A 15,923-nucleotide genomic window follows, 5' to 3' on the forward strand; every position below is an offset into this window, starting at 1 on the left:
ACTTTTGGAAATAGTATATTAGGATAATAATACGGAGTAATAATTTAATTCCTAGAACTAGACTACTCATAACCCCACTGGGCCAGATGATCTAACGTGGAAGCCCAGCCCAGCCCAAAAAAATACAAGAAATTACATCGGCGGCATTACGCAAACGAATATTCCTCTCTCCGACATCTAAAACCCTTTCACAAACCCTAACGCATACACTAAATCAGCCAAATAACGTGTTATCAATGGCCGGAGGTAGAGTCGGTGAGCTAATAAGAAAATACGGAAAAGTCGCTGTCGGCGTACACGTTTCTGTTTCCGCTGCAAGCATCACCGGATTATACATCGCGATCAAAAACAACGTCGACGTTGAATCCGTTTTAGAACATATCCGATTTAAACAACTCGAATCGGTTCTCGAGAAAGTCGGTATGGGCGGACCTAAAGATGATGTTGAAATTTCAGATTCAACTGTGAACGATTCGAATTCTGAAATGAAGCAGAAGAATCGGACGGCGGAGCTTGCGGCGTCGAGCGGTGGTGCATTGGCGCTGGCGGTGCTGTGTAATAAGGCTTTGTTTCCGGTTAGGGTTCCGATTACAGTTGCACTGACGCCTCCAATTGCTAGGTTTTTGGCAAGGAGGCAGATAATTAAAATTAGTAAATGATTGTAGTGCCTTTGTTGATTGTTTGTTGTTAGAATGCGATAAAAGTTGACCCTTTTTGTACAATTTACATTATGATTATGATATTTTGCTGAATGAATGACTCTTTTGAGTTGATTAATAATAATAGTTACTTATACTTCATAAACTTTAGTCTACCTTCACAATTATTGCCTGCGAAATTATATATTTGCATCATAAGTAAGCTATAACAGAGTGAATTATGTTATTAGTTCTTATTGTATTGTGTTTTGAATTGACATTTTTTGTTGTTGGATGTAATGGTGTATGGTTATGGTAAGTTAGTGATACTTGTGGCTCATGGCAGTTAGGATTTGATTTTGTATAGTGACTGCTGCTATATAATTTAGCAAATAGTATCTTGTAATCATGATGAAATTCTAAAATTGTTTTGTCGCAAACAACGGGATGCTAGTAAAAGCAGCAGAGTGTGCAAATTATTGAAGACAACCAAGACAACATGCTCTTAGTACAGGCTAAACAAGCCAATCATCTGTGTTATGAAGCTAAAACTTGGATACTAAGAAGATAAACACTTGATCTTAGTTAAGGACCTGGTAAATTGAATTGTAGTGGTACTGAGGTTTTAGTTGGTGATTATGGAGGTGAGACTGATGGTTGTGGTGGTGATTGTGATTATGATGGTGGTTGTGGTTATGGTGGTGGTGATCCATCATGACATGCCCATTCTCTGGTGCCTTTGTTGAACTTTCCGGACATCCCTTAGATGGGTTTCGTGTTATCTCAAGCAACGACTCCCTAACATGGTCCGCTTGCACCATTTCACTATCTTTCTTCTGTTACATCAAACAGAAAATAAGGTCAGTAAACTCTGAATTCCTGTCTAGTTATTAATTTGGGTCAAATGGTTTTGGGTCGTATTGAGTATGTTTTTACCTCAACTTTAAAGACATTTAAAACCAAACATCTGAAGCTTGTAACATTGACATTTGTCACTTCAAGTCTTAAAGAGGCGAATGCCTCCATTAACCGCACAAACCCTCCTGGTTTATGCTCACAGAATACCTTCACGAAGAACTCGTTTCCATCTAACGACACAACTTCCACTTGTGGCTACACAAACAAAGATATAAAAAGTATGTTATAAAAGCACCTTAGCTTAGGGATGAGCATCGATACATAAATACCGACACCGAACCGATACTGTATCGGTACCGTACCGAACCAGTACCAACCAAATATATACGGGGAAGGAAAACCGGTTTTAATTTTATTATTTACTCCGGTATACGTGTATACCGGTTTTAATAATAAGTGATTCAATATCTAAAATTACTTGGTTATACCTCCATTTGTTGGCCTTTGTCATTAGCACCTTCAACGTCTTGGCTATGTTTAGAGTCTTCGACGTTGCCCACACCTGAATAAGCTTCTACTTGCGGCCCATTCATGAACATCCCGGGGCCATGGTTATATCTACGCTTTTGGTTACTTCCATTTCCATGTATAACTTCTTGTTCAACTATCGTGCTTTGGTTGTTCATTGTACCCTCATCATCCGAGTTCTCTTCTAACTCGTTTTGTAGATCTTCTACTTGTTGTTTCAACTCCATCACGTATTCGATAGCATCCTTGAGAATCGAGGCCCTATCCAACTACAAATAGGACCCACCATGGGTGAGTAAACTAAATATTGACTCTTTCTATGGAACGGAAAACACACACACCCATTAAATAGTCCACAACGGGACTCAAACTCACAAACTCAAGGTTGCTGAATTACCTTGATACCGCTAAGCCATAAGCCCTTTGATTGACTTTTGACATCTAAATCAAATTGAATTAATGACCTAAGGTTATGAACATACCTTAGTGATTTTAGGTACTAAAGAACGAAGAGTGTAGAGCCGATCATTGAGCTTCTTTCGTCTTTTACGTTCAGCCATCAGGTTCTTGGACTGTCCCTTGCCGTTTCTCCTACGACATTTAGGATCATCTTCTTCGTCGTTTTGATCACTACAATCAGAGACAGAGTCTGAACGGTTCATATCATTCACTTGCGTTTTTGGAACATTTTCTAATGGCTCCATAAGATGTCCCTTATTCATATTTTCACCCATCATTTGCCCTTGCAATGCCATATCAATCTCATGATCAAATCTTACATTTTCCTCAGAATTAGGATCAAAAGTGTCATCATGATTCATCATCATAGGCTGCTGATCACTTGTGCCTTCCAAGAACATGTTGTTCTTGGTGTTTCTGTTTTCGCCAAAGTTAAACTGTTGTAAGAAGTTCATAGGGTGCAAATGGTTATCAGAGAGATTGTTTGGTGACAGGTTTAAGTTTTCTAGCATAGTTGCAGGAGATATTGGTGGTTGAAAATGGTTGTTAATTGGATCCTTATCATCAAGTACTTGAGCTATGTAATCTTTCGATTTCTCGTCTTCTAAATTATCCAAGTTTAATGGAAAGCTTGAGTCTGCATTATTGTTTGTGTTCAACATATGATGTTCCATGGACATAAACATAGATGTCACATAATCAATAATGCTTTGATCTTCAGATATCTACAAACAAGCACGCACAAAAATTATAATAACGAAAAGTTCTGTTTTTATAATCTAGGTACTGCTGGCTTTATATGTCGTTTTTTAGGGAAACTTAACTTGTTTCGATACGAAGAGTTCAACCAGTCCGATTGGAACTGGAATAAGAACTTTAGTTCCAAGAACGTCCTGCAAGTAATGAAGTGAAATTAAGCAATTGATGGTTATCATTTAACAGTTGGAGGTTATTATTTTTAAGAAAAGAATTTAGAATATATTAAAAAAAAAAAAAAAAAAAAAAAAATTTAAATAAAACAAACTATTACCTCAGAAAAATCTGAACTGGAGCTATTGGAAAAGTTTAGCCATCTTGGTTGATTGCTTAACATAGTTTGTCCATATATTCTGAATTTGTATATAATAAAGGAATAGAAATGAAACATAAGTATACAATCTGAAAATGATTTAAAATATTTCTTAATAGAGTAAGGTAAACTAACATTATTAGTGGAATTACTGGCTCCAACATTGTTAAGAATAAATAATTGGAATCACCAAAATAGTTAGGGAAGTGTAGTTTTTTTTTTCGTTCAAATATTTATTTAATGGAATTTTCTAATGAAAAATTTTACAATGAAAACTTTTAGAGTTGTCAATAACGCATATAAACGTATTTTACAATTCAAAAGTCGTAAGTTAATATATAACCACTATATATAATATCTTAAAGCACGTTAACGACAACCTTAAGGACTGTCGTTACAAGAATCATGACTTAATTTGTATGTTTAGAAGATAAATTTAGAGCTAAAAAAATAAAGATGGTTAATCAAGTATAATACCCAGAATCAAAACTCATGGAAGATGGTAAGATAGAAAGCAAGTGACAGGCATCAGTGGTTGGGTGATGAAAGGCAACATCTTTACATTTACACATCAGCTGCTGTTGTTGTTGATCACCATTTTCATCTCCAACAACATTCACAAGTCTTGCATTGCTCCCAGAACAACAGCAATCCACCAATTCAATCACCCTATCACCATCACATTTCATATATATTTACTTACCAGAGTTTATGCCACATTTTTTTTTTTTTTGCTATTCAATTATAATCAAACACTACTAACATCACATAACACACAAATATGGTAGTGTACATGTGTATAATATTATATACCTTTGATCTTTACTTGGTTTCCAAAACACACAATAATCCCAACTCTCTGGACCCACAATGGATCTTAGCCTTTCCATCATTTCTTGCATCACCTCCATCTTTATTTCCCTATATATACAACCCAAAACAATTTAAAGATGGTATATCCATGATAGTAAGTTAGTATGCAGGTTCAAAATAACCTTACAAATATAATATAATCCATTAAGTTTTCATAAATTTTACTTATAATGAATAAATAATGATATATACGTGGCTCAAAGAAGCATGTATAGTTTTAGCATAGGCGTCTCAACCACATGTGTGAAGTGTGCCGGTGAACATGACCTGAATTTTAAAGGGGCTTAAAATTTTAAAAGTTATAATAATTATAGATTCATCTATATTCTTTTTCATAAATCAAATCATAAAAATATGTACTACAGAGTATCAAACAATTTAATTGCACATTAACTTCTTTTCTATAGACAAATATTTTTAGTAATATAAAACTTTTTATATGTATTATAAATTTAACGTGTATAACGGTCTTTTTTATGTTCAAACATAGCTCATTAAAATAATGACCCAACCTTGAGTATTAGACTAATAATTTGCATACAAAATGAGAAAAATTATTACTCATTATTACGTATGAAACAATTTTCAAAAGGTTTGTAATTTAAAGGTGAGCAGTAGTAGCTAGTTTTTGATAAACCAATTAAATCCGCAAACAAGAAAATAACAGCTTCATAAAATAAATACTACAACAAATTAAATGGGTACAATTTGTGTGAAGGAACCTAGCTAAGAGTGTCCATTGTACAAAATCAAGTCAATATATTTTTGAAAAACAAGAAAACAGCTGATTATTACAGTTTTCTTATGAAAAACGTTGATTAATAAATTAAATATCCTTTTAATACTCATGAATTACTTAATTTAAATTCTGAAGACATTATAGCATGCATGCATTTTACTGTTAGTATCACAAGAATCTTTACATTATAAAATTAAGCAATACATTTAGTGATTTATACAAGTCTAATTGATCAAAACACTACACATTAATTCATATACGTTATATATATATATATATATATATATATATATATATATATATATATATATATATATATATATATATATATATATATATATATATATATATATATATATATATATATATATAGGGATTGGCTAACGTATGCCCTAAGGGCACAAGTTAAGCCTCATTTATTACACCTAAATTTTCCAAATATACCACAAAAATAATCTATTAAACTCACAAATTTCAAATTTTCATATGTATTGACTACAATTTTATAATATTCATAGAATAGAAACTTCAGCATCATCATGTGCTTTAAGGAAACACGTTAGCTTTTTCCATATATATATACACGAAGAATTGAAATTATATCCTAGCTAACTCATATCATTCACAATGCATGTAAAATTCAAATTTCAAATCAAAATTTAAAATCTAACATTAATTAATAGTTAAAGATAAGAAAAACACTTACAAAGTTTGAATTATCACTTGAATAATGTTATGATCCTTTTTGACTGAAACAAATGTAAAGAAATAAATGAAAAGGTAAAATGGTGACAAAAACACAAAGTACTGACAAAAACACAAAGTACAAACTACTAAAAGCAAGCTTATAGCTTCTTTTATTGATAGCAATGGTTAACAACTAGCTAGAAGGTACCTACCTCATGTTCATCATCATCTTCTCATATATCATATGATCTCGTGATCAACATTCGAAGCGAGAGAATGATCATAAAGAAATGAAAGTAGGGTTTGATTTTTATAAGGAGATATTGTTATCATGGGTAGGTGAAGTGTAGCTGATGCATGAGAGAAAGAGATTAAGTTCTTGTGTAATTTGAGAAATTTGTGCAGTTAGGATGGAGGTAGTGCAGATTGCATGACCTAAGATGGCGTATTAAAATCATCTTAGTTAACTACTTTTTATTGTTATTAGTTTATGACGAATTCAATTTCTATATTTTAAAAGTATGTCAGTTGTTTATATTGCATGAAATAATTGTAATCATAATAGCTATACAACTATTCCAACTATGACATCCCTCCTCACTACAACATCACCGCCACATAAACTTTCTCTCTATATTTCCTTCCCACTTCCTCTCATCAGTAGCGGATCTTGAATACATATTTTAGAGGGGCAAATAATAGTTTTTGTCGAATCTCATTTTACATTGTCTAATAAAATTTTTTTAAAAATGTATATCTGACAATATTATATGTAAAAAAGATTTTTAATATAAAATTGATTTTTCTTAAATGTATACTATTGTTAGATTCTGTAACACTACTCTTTGATAAATTCCAGGTATATGTACGTTGTATAATTAATTAATTAAGCACATGGTAGACGGTCAGATGGGCACAGGAGTGAGTAAAAAAAAAACTAGGAGAATCGAACTTTGATAATGCTAAAAACGAACATATATTTCATAGCATTATCCTTCAAGAAAGACAAGCTTTTGGTTGCAATTGTTCTATTTACAAGTGATATTCATTTAAATAATAAAAGGTGAAGATAAAAGACAGATTCGACGAATTGAAGACGCAAATGACCAAAACGCTAAAAAGTACAAAGTACAATCCAAGAGGTTCAAATTATTGATGAGAAACGTCTAAAAGTTACAAGAGTACGAGACGCAAAACGCAAAGTACAAGATATTAAATCATGCGAAAGGACGTTCGGAAATCCGGAACCGGGACATGAACCAACTATCAACGCGCAACTCAACGGAGCTAAAAGTACAAGTCAACGATGCACAAGAATATAATATAATATATAATTAATTATATAAAATTATATATATTATATTAAATATATTAAATAATCGAGCAGCCCACGTTTTAGCTGACAATGTGAGCTGGTACAGCTGGCCATGCGATCGCATGACCAGGTAGTGTTAAAGTCATGCGATCGCATGAGGGCCTGTAGCTGGTCAAGTCCTATAAATTGCAACGTTTGGTCGACGAATTTTTACACAATATATTCATCTACTCTCTATCTCTCAAATATATATATATTTATAATTTTAATTTTAATTTAAGATTAATAATAATAAGGTTATGTTAGCGAATGTTTTAAGTTTGTAAGTCAAAACTCTGTCCGTGTAACGCTACGCTATTAATACTCATTGTAAGTTATGTTCAACCTTTTTAAATTAATGTCTCGTAGCTAAATTATTATTATGCTTATTTAAATCGAAGTAATCGTGATGTTGGGCTAAATATTAAAGACGGGGTTATTGGGCTTTGGACCATAATTGGGGTTTGGACAAAAGACCGACACTTGTGGAAATTGGACTATGGGCTATTAATGGGCTTTATATTTGTTTAACTGAATGATAGTTCGTTAATTTAATATAGAGATTTACAATTTGAGGTAATTATAAATAACCACATGCACTCGATCGGACGTGGGCGGGATATTTATAAGTACTAATAATCGTTCATTTAACCGGACACGAGAATGGATTAATAGTCAATAGACTCATTAAAACATGGGTGAATTACATACAAGGACACTTGGTGTAATTGTTAATAAAGTATTAAAACCTTGGATTGCACACAGTCGATAACCTGGTGTAATCATTAACAATGTATTAAAACCTTATTACAGTTTAAGTCCCCAATTAGTTGGAATATTTGACTTCGGATATATGGATAATTTGACGAGGACACTCGCACTTTATATTTATGACTGATGGACTGTTATGGACAAAATCAGATGGACATATCGAATAATCCAGGACAAAGAACAATTAACCCATGGTAATAAATTAAAATCAACACGTCAAACATCATGATTACGGAAGTTTAAATAAGCATAATTCCTTTATTTCATATTTCATCGTACTTTTATTTACTGTCATTTTATTTATTGCACTTTTAATCATCGCACTTTTAATTATCGTCATTTACTTTACGCTTTAAATTAAGTTGTATTTATATTTAATATTTTACATTAGGTTTAAATTGCGACTTAAGACATAAAATCGACAAACCGGTCATTAAACGGTAAAAACCCCCCTTTTATAATAATAATAATATTACTTATATATATATATTGATACAAATATAGTTTAAAAATAAATATAGCGTTAGACTCAGCTAGCTCCCTGCGAAATGAACCGGACTTACTAAAAACTACACTACTTTACGATTAGGTACACTGCCTATAGTGTTGTAGCAAGGTTTAGGTATATCCACTCTATAAATAAATAAATAACTTGTATAAAAATTGTATCGTATTTAATAATATTTCGTAGTAAAAATATAACATTAAGTATTTTTGGCGCGGCTGCCGGGGAAACGAGTGAAACGCTATAAAAAATATATATTAAGTTTTTAATCCATTTTTGTAAAAAAAAAATTAAAAATATAAAAACATAAAAAAAATATTTATTTCTATATTTTTAAGTATTTAAATTAAAAAGTTTATATTTTTATTTTTCGTTTGTTAAAAATTAAGATTAATAAGTAATTTTTTTATATAAGTTTTTATTACATATTATTTTTATTTTTTTATAAATTAAAAACAGAAAATTAAATTCAGAAAAAAAAAATAAAAGAAGGATTCGGGCCCGAAACTGTAGCAGCCCAACTACTTGGCCTGGAAACCGAATCCATGTGACCGCATGGAATTACCACATTCAACTCATGCGATCGCATAAGTTGATGTGACAGGTCTGGTACCTTTGACCATTGAATTAGGGTTACGTAATAATAATTATTATTAATTAATTACCTAATTAGGGTTTATTTTAATAATAATTTAGTTTTGTTTTTATTTAATTTTTATTTTTAAGTTTTAATTAGTTTTATTAAATTATAAACTTAACACTTTTATAAAATAATAATATAAAATAATATTTTTATAAAAATTAGTAATTTTATCATTTTTGTATCTTTTTATTATTTAGTACGTAGTTTATTTTTATCGTTCGTAATTAGTTTAAACTTAGTTTTTGCCGTAGTTATTTTATATTTCTAAATTTTTAGGCTTTGCCGTAAAATCCCTTAAGTGCTTTTTCTTTAGATTAAGATTTAGACGCTTTAGAAATTTACGACATCGCTTATCGCTTTAATATTTTAGAAATTTTAGTGCCTTTTAAGTTATTGCCGTTTTGGATATAGAATTCCTTTTAAGCTTTAATACCTTTAGACGTAAGTTTTAATTTTTAGTTTTTAGACTTTTAAGTTTCGACGTTTTTCTCTTATTTTTATTTTTCGACCTTTTATTTTTTGACGTTTTACGACGCACTCTTTTTCTTTCTTATTTCTCGACGCTCTAGTTCTTTAGGACATAGAATTTTCTTTATTTTCTTTAAAATTTCGACAAAAAATTATTTTAAGCGGTTAAATTGATAGACATCCAAAATTTTCTGGTTCGTAGTAATAGTTGGATTTGTTAGTGGCGAGTTGTGGGCTTCCGATTTAAAGGGTCCTGGCTACCTGCTGCATCTATTGGCTATTCGAAACATGGGCAAAATCAGAAAAATCTATTAATTTGATAGCTTTAATAATTTTTATTTTTGTAACTTATAGGATATTCTGTGAATGCACCGAGCAAAACGTTCACCACTTTTCATACGTTCACCACCTGTAACTCGATCAAGACATCTAGCCAACATTGTCGCCTTTGATTTTTCTTTAGAATCGTCATCTAGTCAACCAAGTACTCCAATTCAAATTTTCGATAATCCATTTTTTGAACCCGACCTCACAATTGAGAATCCGGAGGATATTCAGGAACAATTCAGAGATCCTGAACCACTAATCATTCCTCCTGAACCACAAATCACTCATCCAGAGATTGTCGAGGAAGAAACCATTAAGTCAGAATCCTCTAGTGATTCAGATTCAACAAACTCAATCATGGAAAATCTGGAACCTCTAAGTATGAAAGACCGAATGAGGGCTAAACGCACTGGCCAAGGTCACGCAATTACTCAACCAGACATTAATGCACCAGATTATGAAATCAACGGACAAATTCTACACATGGTAACTAATCAATGCCAATTTAGTGGTGCGCCGAAGGAAGATCCAAATGAATATCTTCGTACCTTTAATAGGATCTGTACTCTATTCAAAATCAGAGAAGTTGTGAAATGTCCCGTTCTTATTGATTAAAAACGTTCCATATTAATTGATTTCGTTGCGAGGTTTTGACCTCTATATGAGACGTTTTTTAAAGACTGCATTCATTTTTAAAACAAACCATAATCTTTATTTCATAAATAAAGGTTTAAAAAGCTTTACGTAGATTATCAAATAATGATAATCTAAAATATCCTGTTTACACACGACCATTACATAATGGTTTACAATACAAATATGTTACATCGAAATCAGTTTCTTGAATGCAGTTTTTACGCAATATCATACAAACATGGACTCCAAATCTTGTCCTTATTTTAGTATGCAACAGCGGAAGCTCTTAATATTCACCTGAGAATAAACATGCTTTAAACGTCAACAAAAATGTTGGTGAGTTATAGGTTTAACCTATATATATCAAATCGTAACAATAGACCACAAGATTTCATATTTCAATACACATCCCATACATAGAGATAAAAATCATTCATATGGTGAACACCTGGTAACCGACATTAACAAGATGCATATATAAGAATATCCCCATCATTCCGGGACACCCTTCGGATATGATATAAATTTCGAAGTACTAAAGCATCCGGTACTTTGGATGGGGTTTGTTAGGCCCAATAGATCTATCTTTAGGATTCGCGTCAATTAGGGTGTCTGTTCCCTAATTCTTAGATTACCAGACTTAATAAAAAGGGGCATATTCGATTTTGATAATTCAACCATAGAATGTAGTTTCACGTACTTGTGTCTATTTTGTAAATCATTTATAAAACCTGCATGTATTCTCATCCCAAAAATATTAGATTTTAAAAGTGGGACTATAACTCACTTTCACAGATTTTTACTTCGTCGGGAAGTAAGACTTGGCCACTGGTTGATTCACGAACCTATAACAATATATACATATATATCAAAGTATGTTCAAAATATATTTACAACACTTTTAATATATTTTGATGTTTTAAGTTTATTAAGTCAGCTGTCCTCGTTAGTAACCTACAACTAGTTGTCCACAGTTAGATGTACAGAAATAAATCGATAAATATTATCTTGAATCAATCCACGACCCAGTGTATACGTATCTCAGTATTGATCACAACTCAAACTATATATATTTTGGAATCAACCTCAACCTTGTATAGCTAACTCCAACATTCACATATAGAGTGTCTATGGTTGTTCCGAAATATATATAGATGTGTCGACATGATAGGTCGAAACATTGTATACGTGTCTATGGTATCTCAAGATTACATAATATATAATACAAGTTGATTAAGTTATGGTTGGAATAGATTTGTTACCAATTTTCACGTAGCTAAAATGAGAAAAATTATCCAATCTTGTTTTACCCATAACTTCTTCATTTTAAATCCGTTTTGAGTGAATCAAATTGCTATGGTTTCATATTGAACTCTATTTTATGAATCTAAACAGAAAAAGTATAGGTTTATAGTCGGAAAAATAAGTTACAAGTCGTTTTTGTAAAGGTAGTCATTTCAGTCGAAAGAACGACGTCTAGATGACCATTTTAGAAAACATACTTCCACTTTGAGTTTAACCATAATTTTTGGATATAGTTTCATGTTCATAATAAAAATCATTTTCTCAGAATAACAACTTTTAAATCAAAGTTTATCATAGTTTTTAATTAACTAACCCAAAACAGCCCGCGGTGTTACTACGACGGCGTAAATCCGGTTTTACGGTGTTTTTCGTGTTTCCAGGTTTTAAATCATTAAGTTAGCATATCATATAGATATAGAACATGTGTTTAGTTGATTTTAAAAGTCAAGTTAGAAGGATTAACTTTTGTTTGCGAACAAGTTTAGAATTAACTAAACTATGTTCTAGTGATTACAAGTTTAAACCTTCGAATAAGATAGCTTTATATGTATGAATCGAATGATGTTATGAACATCATTACTACCTTAAGTTCCTTGGATAAACCTACTGGAAGAGAGAAAAATGGATCTAGCTTCAATGGATCCTTGGATGGCTTGAAGTTCTTGAAGCAAAATCATGACACGAAAACAAGTTCAAGTAAGATCATCACTTGAAATAAGATTGTTATAGTTATAGAAATTGAACCAAAGTTTGAATATGATTATTACCTTGTATTAGAATGATAACCTACTGTAAGAAACAAAGATTTCTTGAGGTTGGATGATCACCTTACAAGATTGGAAGTGAGCTAGCAAACTTGAAAGTATTCTTGATTTTATGAAACTAGAACTTTTGGAATTTATGAAGAACACTTAGAACTTGAAGATAGAACTTGAGAGAGATCAATTAGATGAAGAAAATTGAAGAATGAAAGTGTTTGTAGGTGTTTTTGGTCGTTGGTGTATGGATTAGATATAAAGGATATGTAATTTTGTTTTCATGTAAATAAGTCATGAATGATTACTCATATTTTTGTAATTTTATGAGATATTTCATGCTAGTTGCCAAATGATGGTTCCCACATGTGTTAGGTGACTCACATGGGCTGCTAAGAGCTGATCATTGGAGTGTATATACCAATAGTACATACATCTAAAAGCTGTGTATTGTACGAGTACGAATACGGGTGCATACGAGTAGAATTGTTGATGAAACTGAACGAGGATGTAATTGTAAGCATTTTTGTTAAGTAGAAGTATTTTGATAAGTGTATTGAAGTCTTTCAAAAGTGTATAAATACATATTAAAACACTACATGTATATACATTTTAACTGAGTCGTTAAGTCATCGTTAGTCGTTACATGTAAATGTTGTTTTGAAACCTTTAGGTTAACGATCTTGTTAAATGTTGTTAACCCAATGTTTATAATATCAAATGAGATTTTAAATTATTATATTATCATGATATTATCATGTATGAATATCTCTTAATATGATATATATACATTAAATGTCTTTACAACGATAATCGTTACATATATGTCTCGTTTAAAAATCATTAAGTTAGTAGTCTTGTTTTTACATATGTAGTTCATTGTTAATATACTTAATGATATGTTTACTTATCATAGTATCATGTTAACTATATATATATCCATATATATGTCATCATATAGTTTTTACAAGTTTTAACGTTCGTGAATCACCGGTCAACTTGGGTGGTCAATTGTCTATATGAAACATATTTCAATTAATCAAGTCTTAACAAGTTTGATTGCTTAACATGTTGGAAACATTTAATCATGTAAATATCAATCTCAATTAATATATATAAACATGGAAAAGTTCGGGTCACTACAGTACCTACCCGTTAAATAAATTTCGTCCCGAAATTTTAAGCTGTTGAAGGTGTTGACGAATCTTCTGGAAATAGATGCGGGTATTTCTTCTTCATCTGATCTTCACGCTCCCAGGTGAACTCGGGTCCTCTACGAGCATTCCATCGAACCTTAACAATTGGTATCTTGTTTTGCTTAAGTCTTTTAACCTCACGATCCATTATTTCGACGGGTTCTTCGATGAATTGAAGTTTTTCGTTGATTTGGATTTCATCTAACGGAATAGTGAGATCTTCTTTAGCAAAACATTTCTTCAAATTCGAGACGTGGAAAGTGTTATGTACAGCCGCGAGTTGTTGAGGTAACTCAAGTCGGTAAGCTACTGGTCCGACACGATCAATAATCTTGAATGGTCCAATATACCTTGGATTTAATTTCCCTCGTTTACCAAATCGAACAACGCCTTTCCAAGGTGCAACTTTAAGCATGACCATCTCTCCAATTTCAAATTCTATATCTTTTCTTTTAATGTCAGCGTAGCTCTTTTGTCGACTTTGGGCGGTTTTCAACCGTTGTTGAATTTGGATGATCTTCTCGGTAGTTTCTTGTATAATCTCCTGACCCGTAATCTGTCTATCCCCCACTTCACTCCAACAAATTGGAGACCTGCACTTTCTACCATAAAGTGCTTCAAACGGCGCCATCTCAATGCTTGAATGGTAGCTGTTGTTGTAGGAAAATTCTGCTAATGGTAGATGTCGATCCCAACTGTTTCCGAAATCAATAACACATGCTCGTAGCATGTCTTCAAGCGTTTGTATCGTCCTTTCGCTCTGCCCATCAGTTTGTGGATGATAGGCAGTACTCATGTCTAGACGAGTTCCTAATGCTTGCTGTAATGTCTGCCAGAATCTTGAAATAAATCTACCATCCCTATCAGAGATAATAGAGATTGGTATTCCATGTCTGGAGACGACTTCCTTCAAATACAGTCGTGCTAACTTCTCCATCTTGTCATCTTCTCTTATTTATCAGGAAGTGTGCTGATTTGGTGAGACGATCAACTATTACCCAAATAGTATCAAAACCACTTGCAGTCCTTGGCAATTTAGTGATGAAATCCATGGTAATGTTTTCCCATTTCCATTCTGGGATTTCGGGTTGTTGAAGTAGACCTGATGGTTTCTGATGCTCAGCTTTGACTTTAGAACACGTCAAACATTCTCCTACGTATTTAGCAACATCGGCTTTCATACCCGGCCACCAAAAATGTTTCTTGAGATCCTTGTACATCTTTCCCGTTCCAGGATGTATTGAGTATCTGGTTTTATGAGCTTCTCTAAGTACCATTTCTCTCATATCTCCAAATTTTGGTACCCAAATCCTTTCAGCCCTATACCGGGTTCCGTCTTCCCGAATATTAAGATGCTTCTCCGATCCTTTGGGTATTTCATCCTTTAAATTTCCCTTTTTTAAAACTCCTTGTTGCGCCTCCTTTATTTGAGTAGTAAGGTTATTATGAATCATTATATTCATAGATTTTACTCGAATGGGTTCTCTGTCCTTCCTGCTCAAGGCATCGGCTACCACATTTGCCTTCCCCGGGTGGTAACGAATCTCAAAGTCGTAATCATTCAATAATTCAATCCACCTACGCTGCCTCATATTCAGTTGTTTCTGATTAAATATGTGTTGAAGACTTTTGTGGTCGGTATATATAATACTTTTGACCCCATATAAGTAGTGCCTCCAAGTCTTTAATGCAAAAACAACCGCGCCTAATTCCAAATCATGCGTCGTATAATTTTGTTCGTGAATCTTCAATTGTCTAGACGCATAAGCAATCACCTTCGTTCGTTGCATTAATACACAACCGAGACCTTGCTTTGATGCGTCACAATAAATCACAAAATCATCAATTCCTTCAGGCAATGACAATATAGGTGCCGTAGTTAGCTTTTTCTTCAATAACTGAAACGCTTTCTCTTGTTCATCATTCCATTCAAATTTCTTCCCTTTATGCGTTAATGCAGTCAAGGGTTTTGCTATTCTGGAAAAGTCTTGGATGAACCTTCTGTAGTAACCAGCTAGTCCTAAAAACTGGCGTATGTGTTTCGGAGTTTTCGGGGTTTCCCACTTTTCAACAGTTTCTATCTTTGCCGGATCCACCTTAATACCTTCTTTG

At 32.6% G+C, this 15,923-nt stretch overlaps 2 protein-coding genes across 2 annotated transcripts; one reads left to right on the forward strand and one right to left on the reverse strand.

Annotated features, from left to right (window-relative positions):
- Positions 1–236: 236 nt before the first annotated feature.
- LOC139842626 (uncharacterized) lies at positions 237–659 on the forward strand. The gene has a single exon (XM_071832745.1). The coding sequence runs from the start codon at positions 237–239 to the stop codon at positions 657–659; it is 423 nt and encodes a 140-aa protein (XP_071688846.1).
- A 560-nt stretch (positions 660–1,219) lies between these two features.
- On the reverse strand, positions 1,220–4,463 carry LOC139845102 (transcription factor ABORTED MICROSPORES-like). Its single transcript, XM_071835323.1, has 8 exons — positions 4,366–4,463; positions 4,030–4,221; positions 3,514–3,592; positions 3,308–3,376; positions 2,507–3,208; positions 1,985–2,293; positions 1,575–1,751; positions 1,220–1,474 (listed from the first exon to the last, which is right to left on the reverse strand). Exons 1-8 carry the CDS (start codon positions 4,461–4,463, stop codon positions 1,220–1,222), a joined length of 1,881 nt encoding a protein of 626 aa, XP_071691424.1.
- Positions 4,464–15,923: the final 11,460 nt, after the last annotated feature.

Source organism: Rutidosis leptorrhynchoides, chromosome 4, assembly GCF_046630445.1.
Source record: "Rutidosis leptorrhynchoides isolate AG116_Rl617_1_P2 chromosome 4, CSIRO_AGI_Rlap_v1, whole genome shotgun sequence".
Classification (NCBI taxonomy): Eukaryota; Viridiplantae; Streptophyta; class Magnoliopsida; order Asterales; family Asteraceae; genus Rutidosis; species Rutidosis leptorrhynchoides.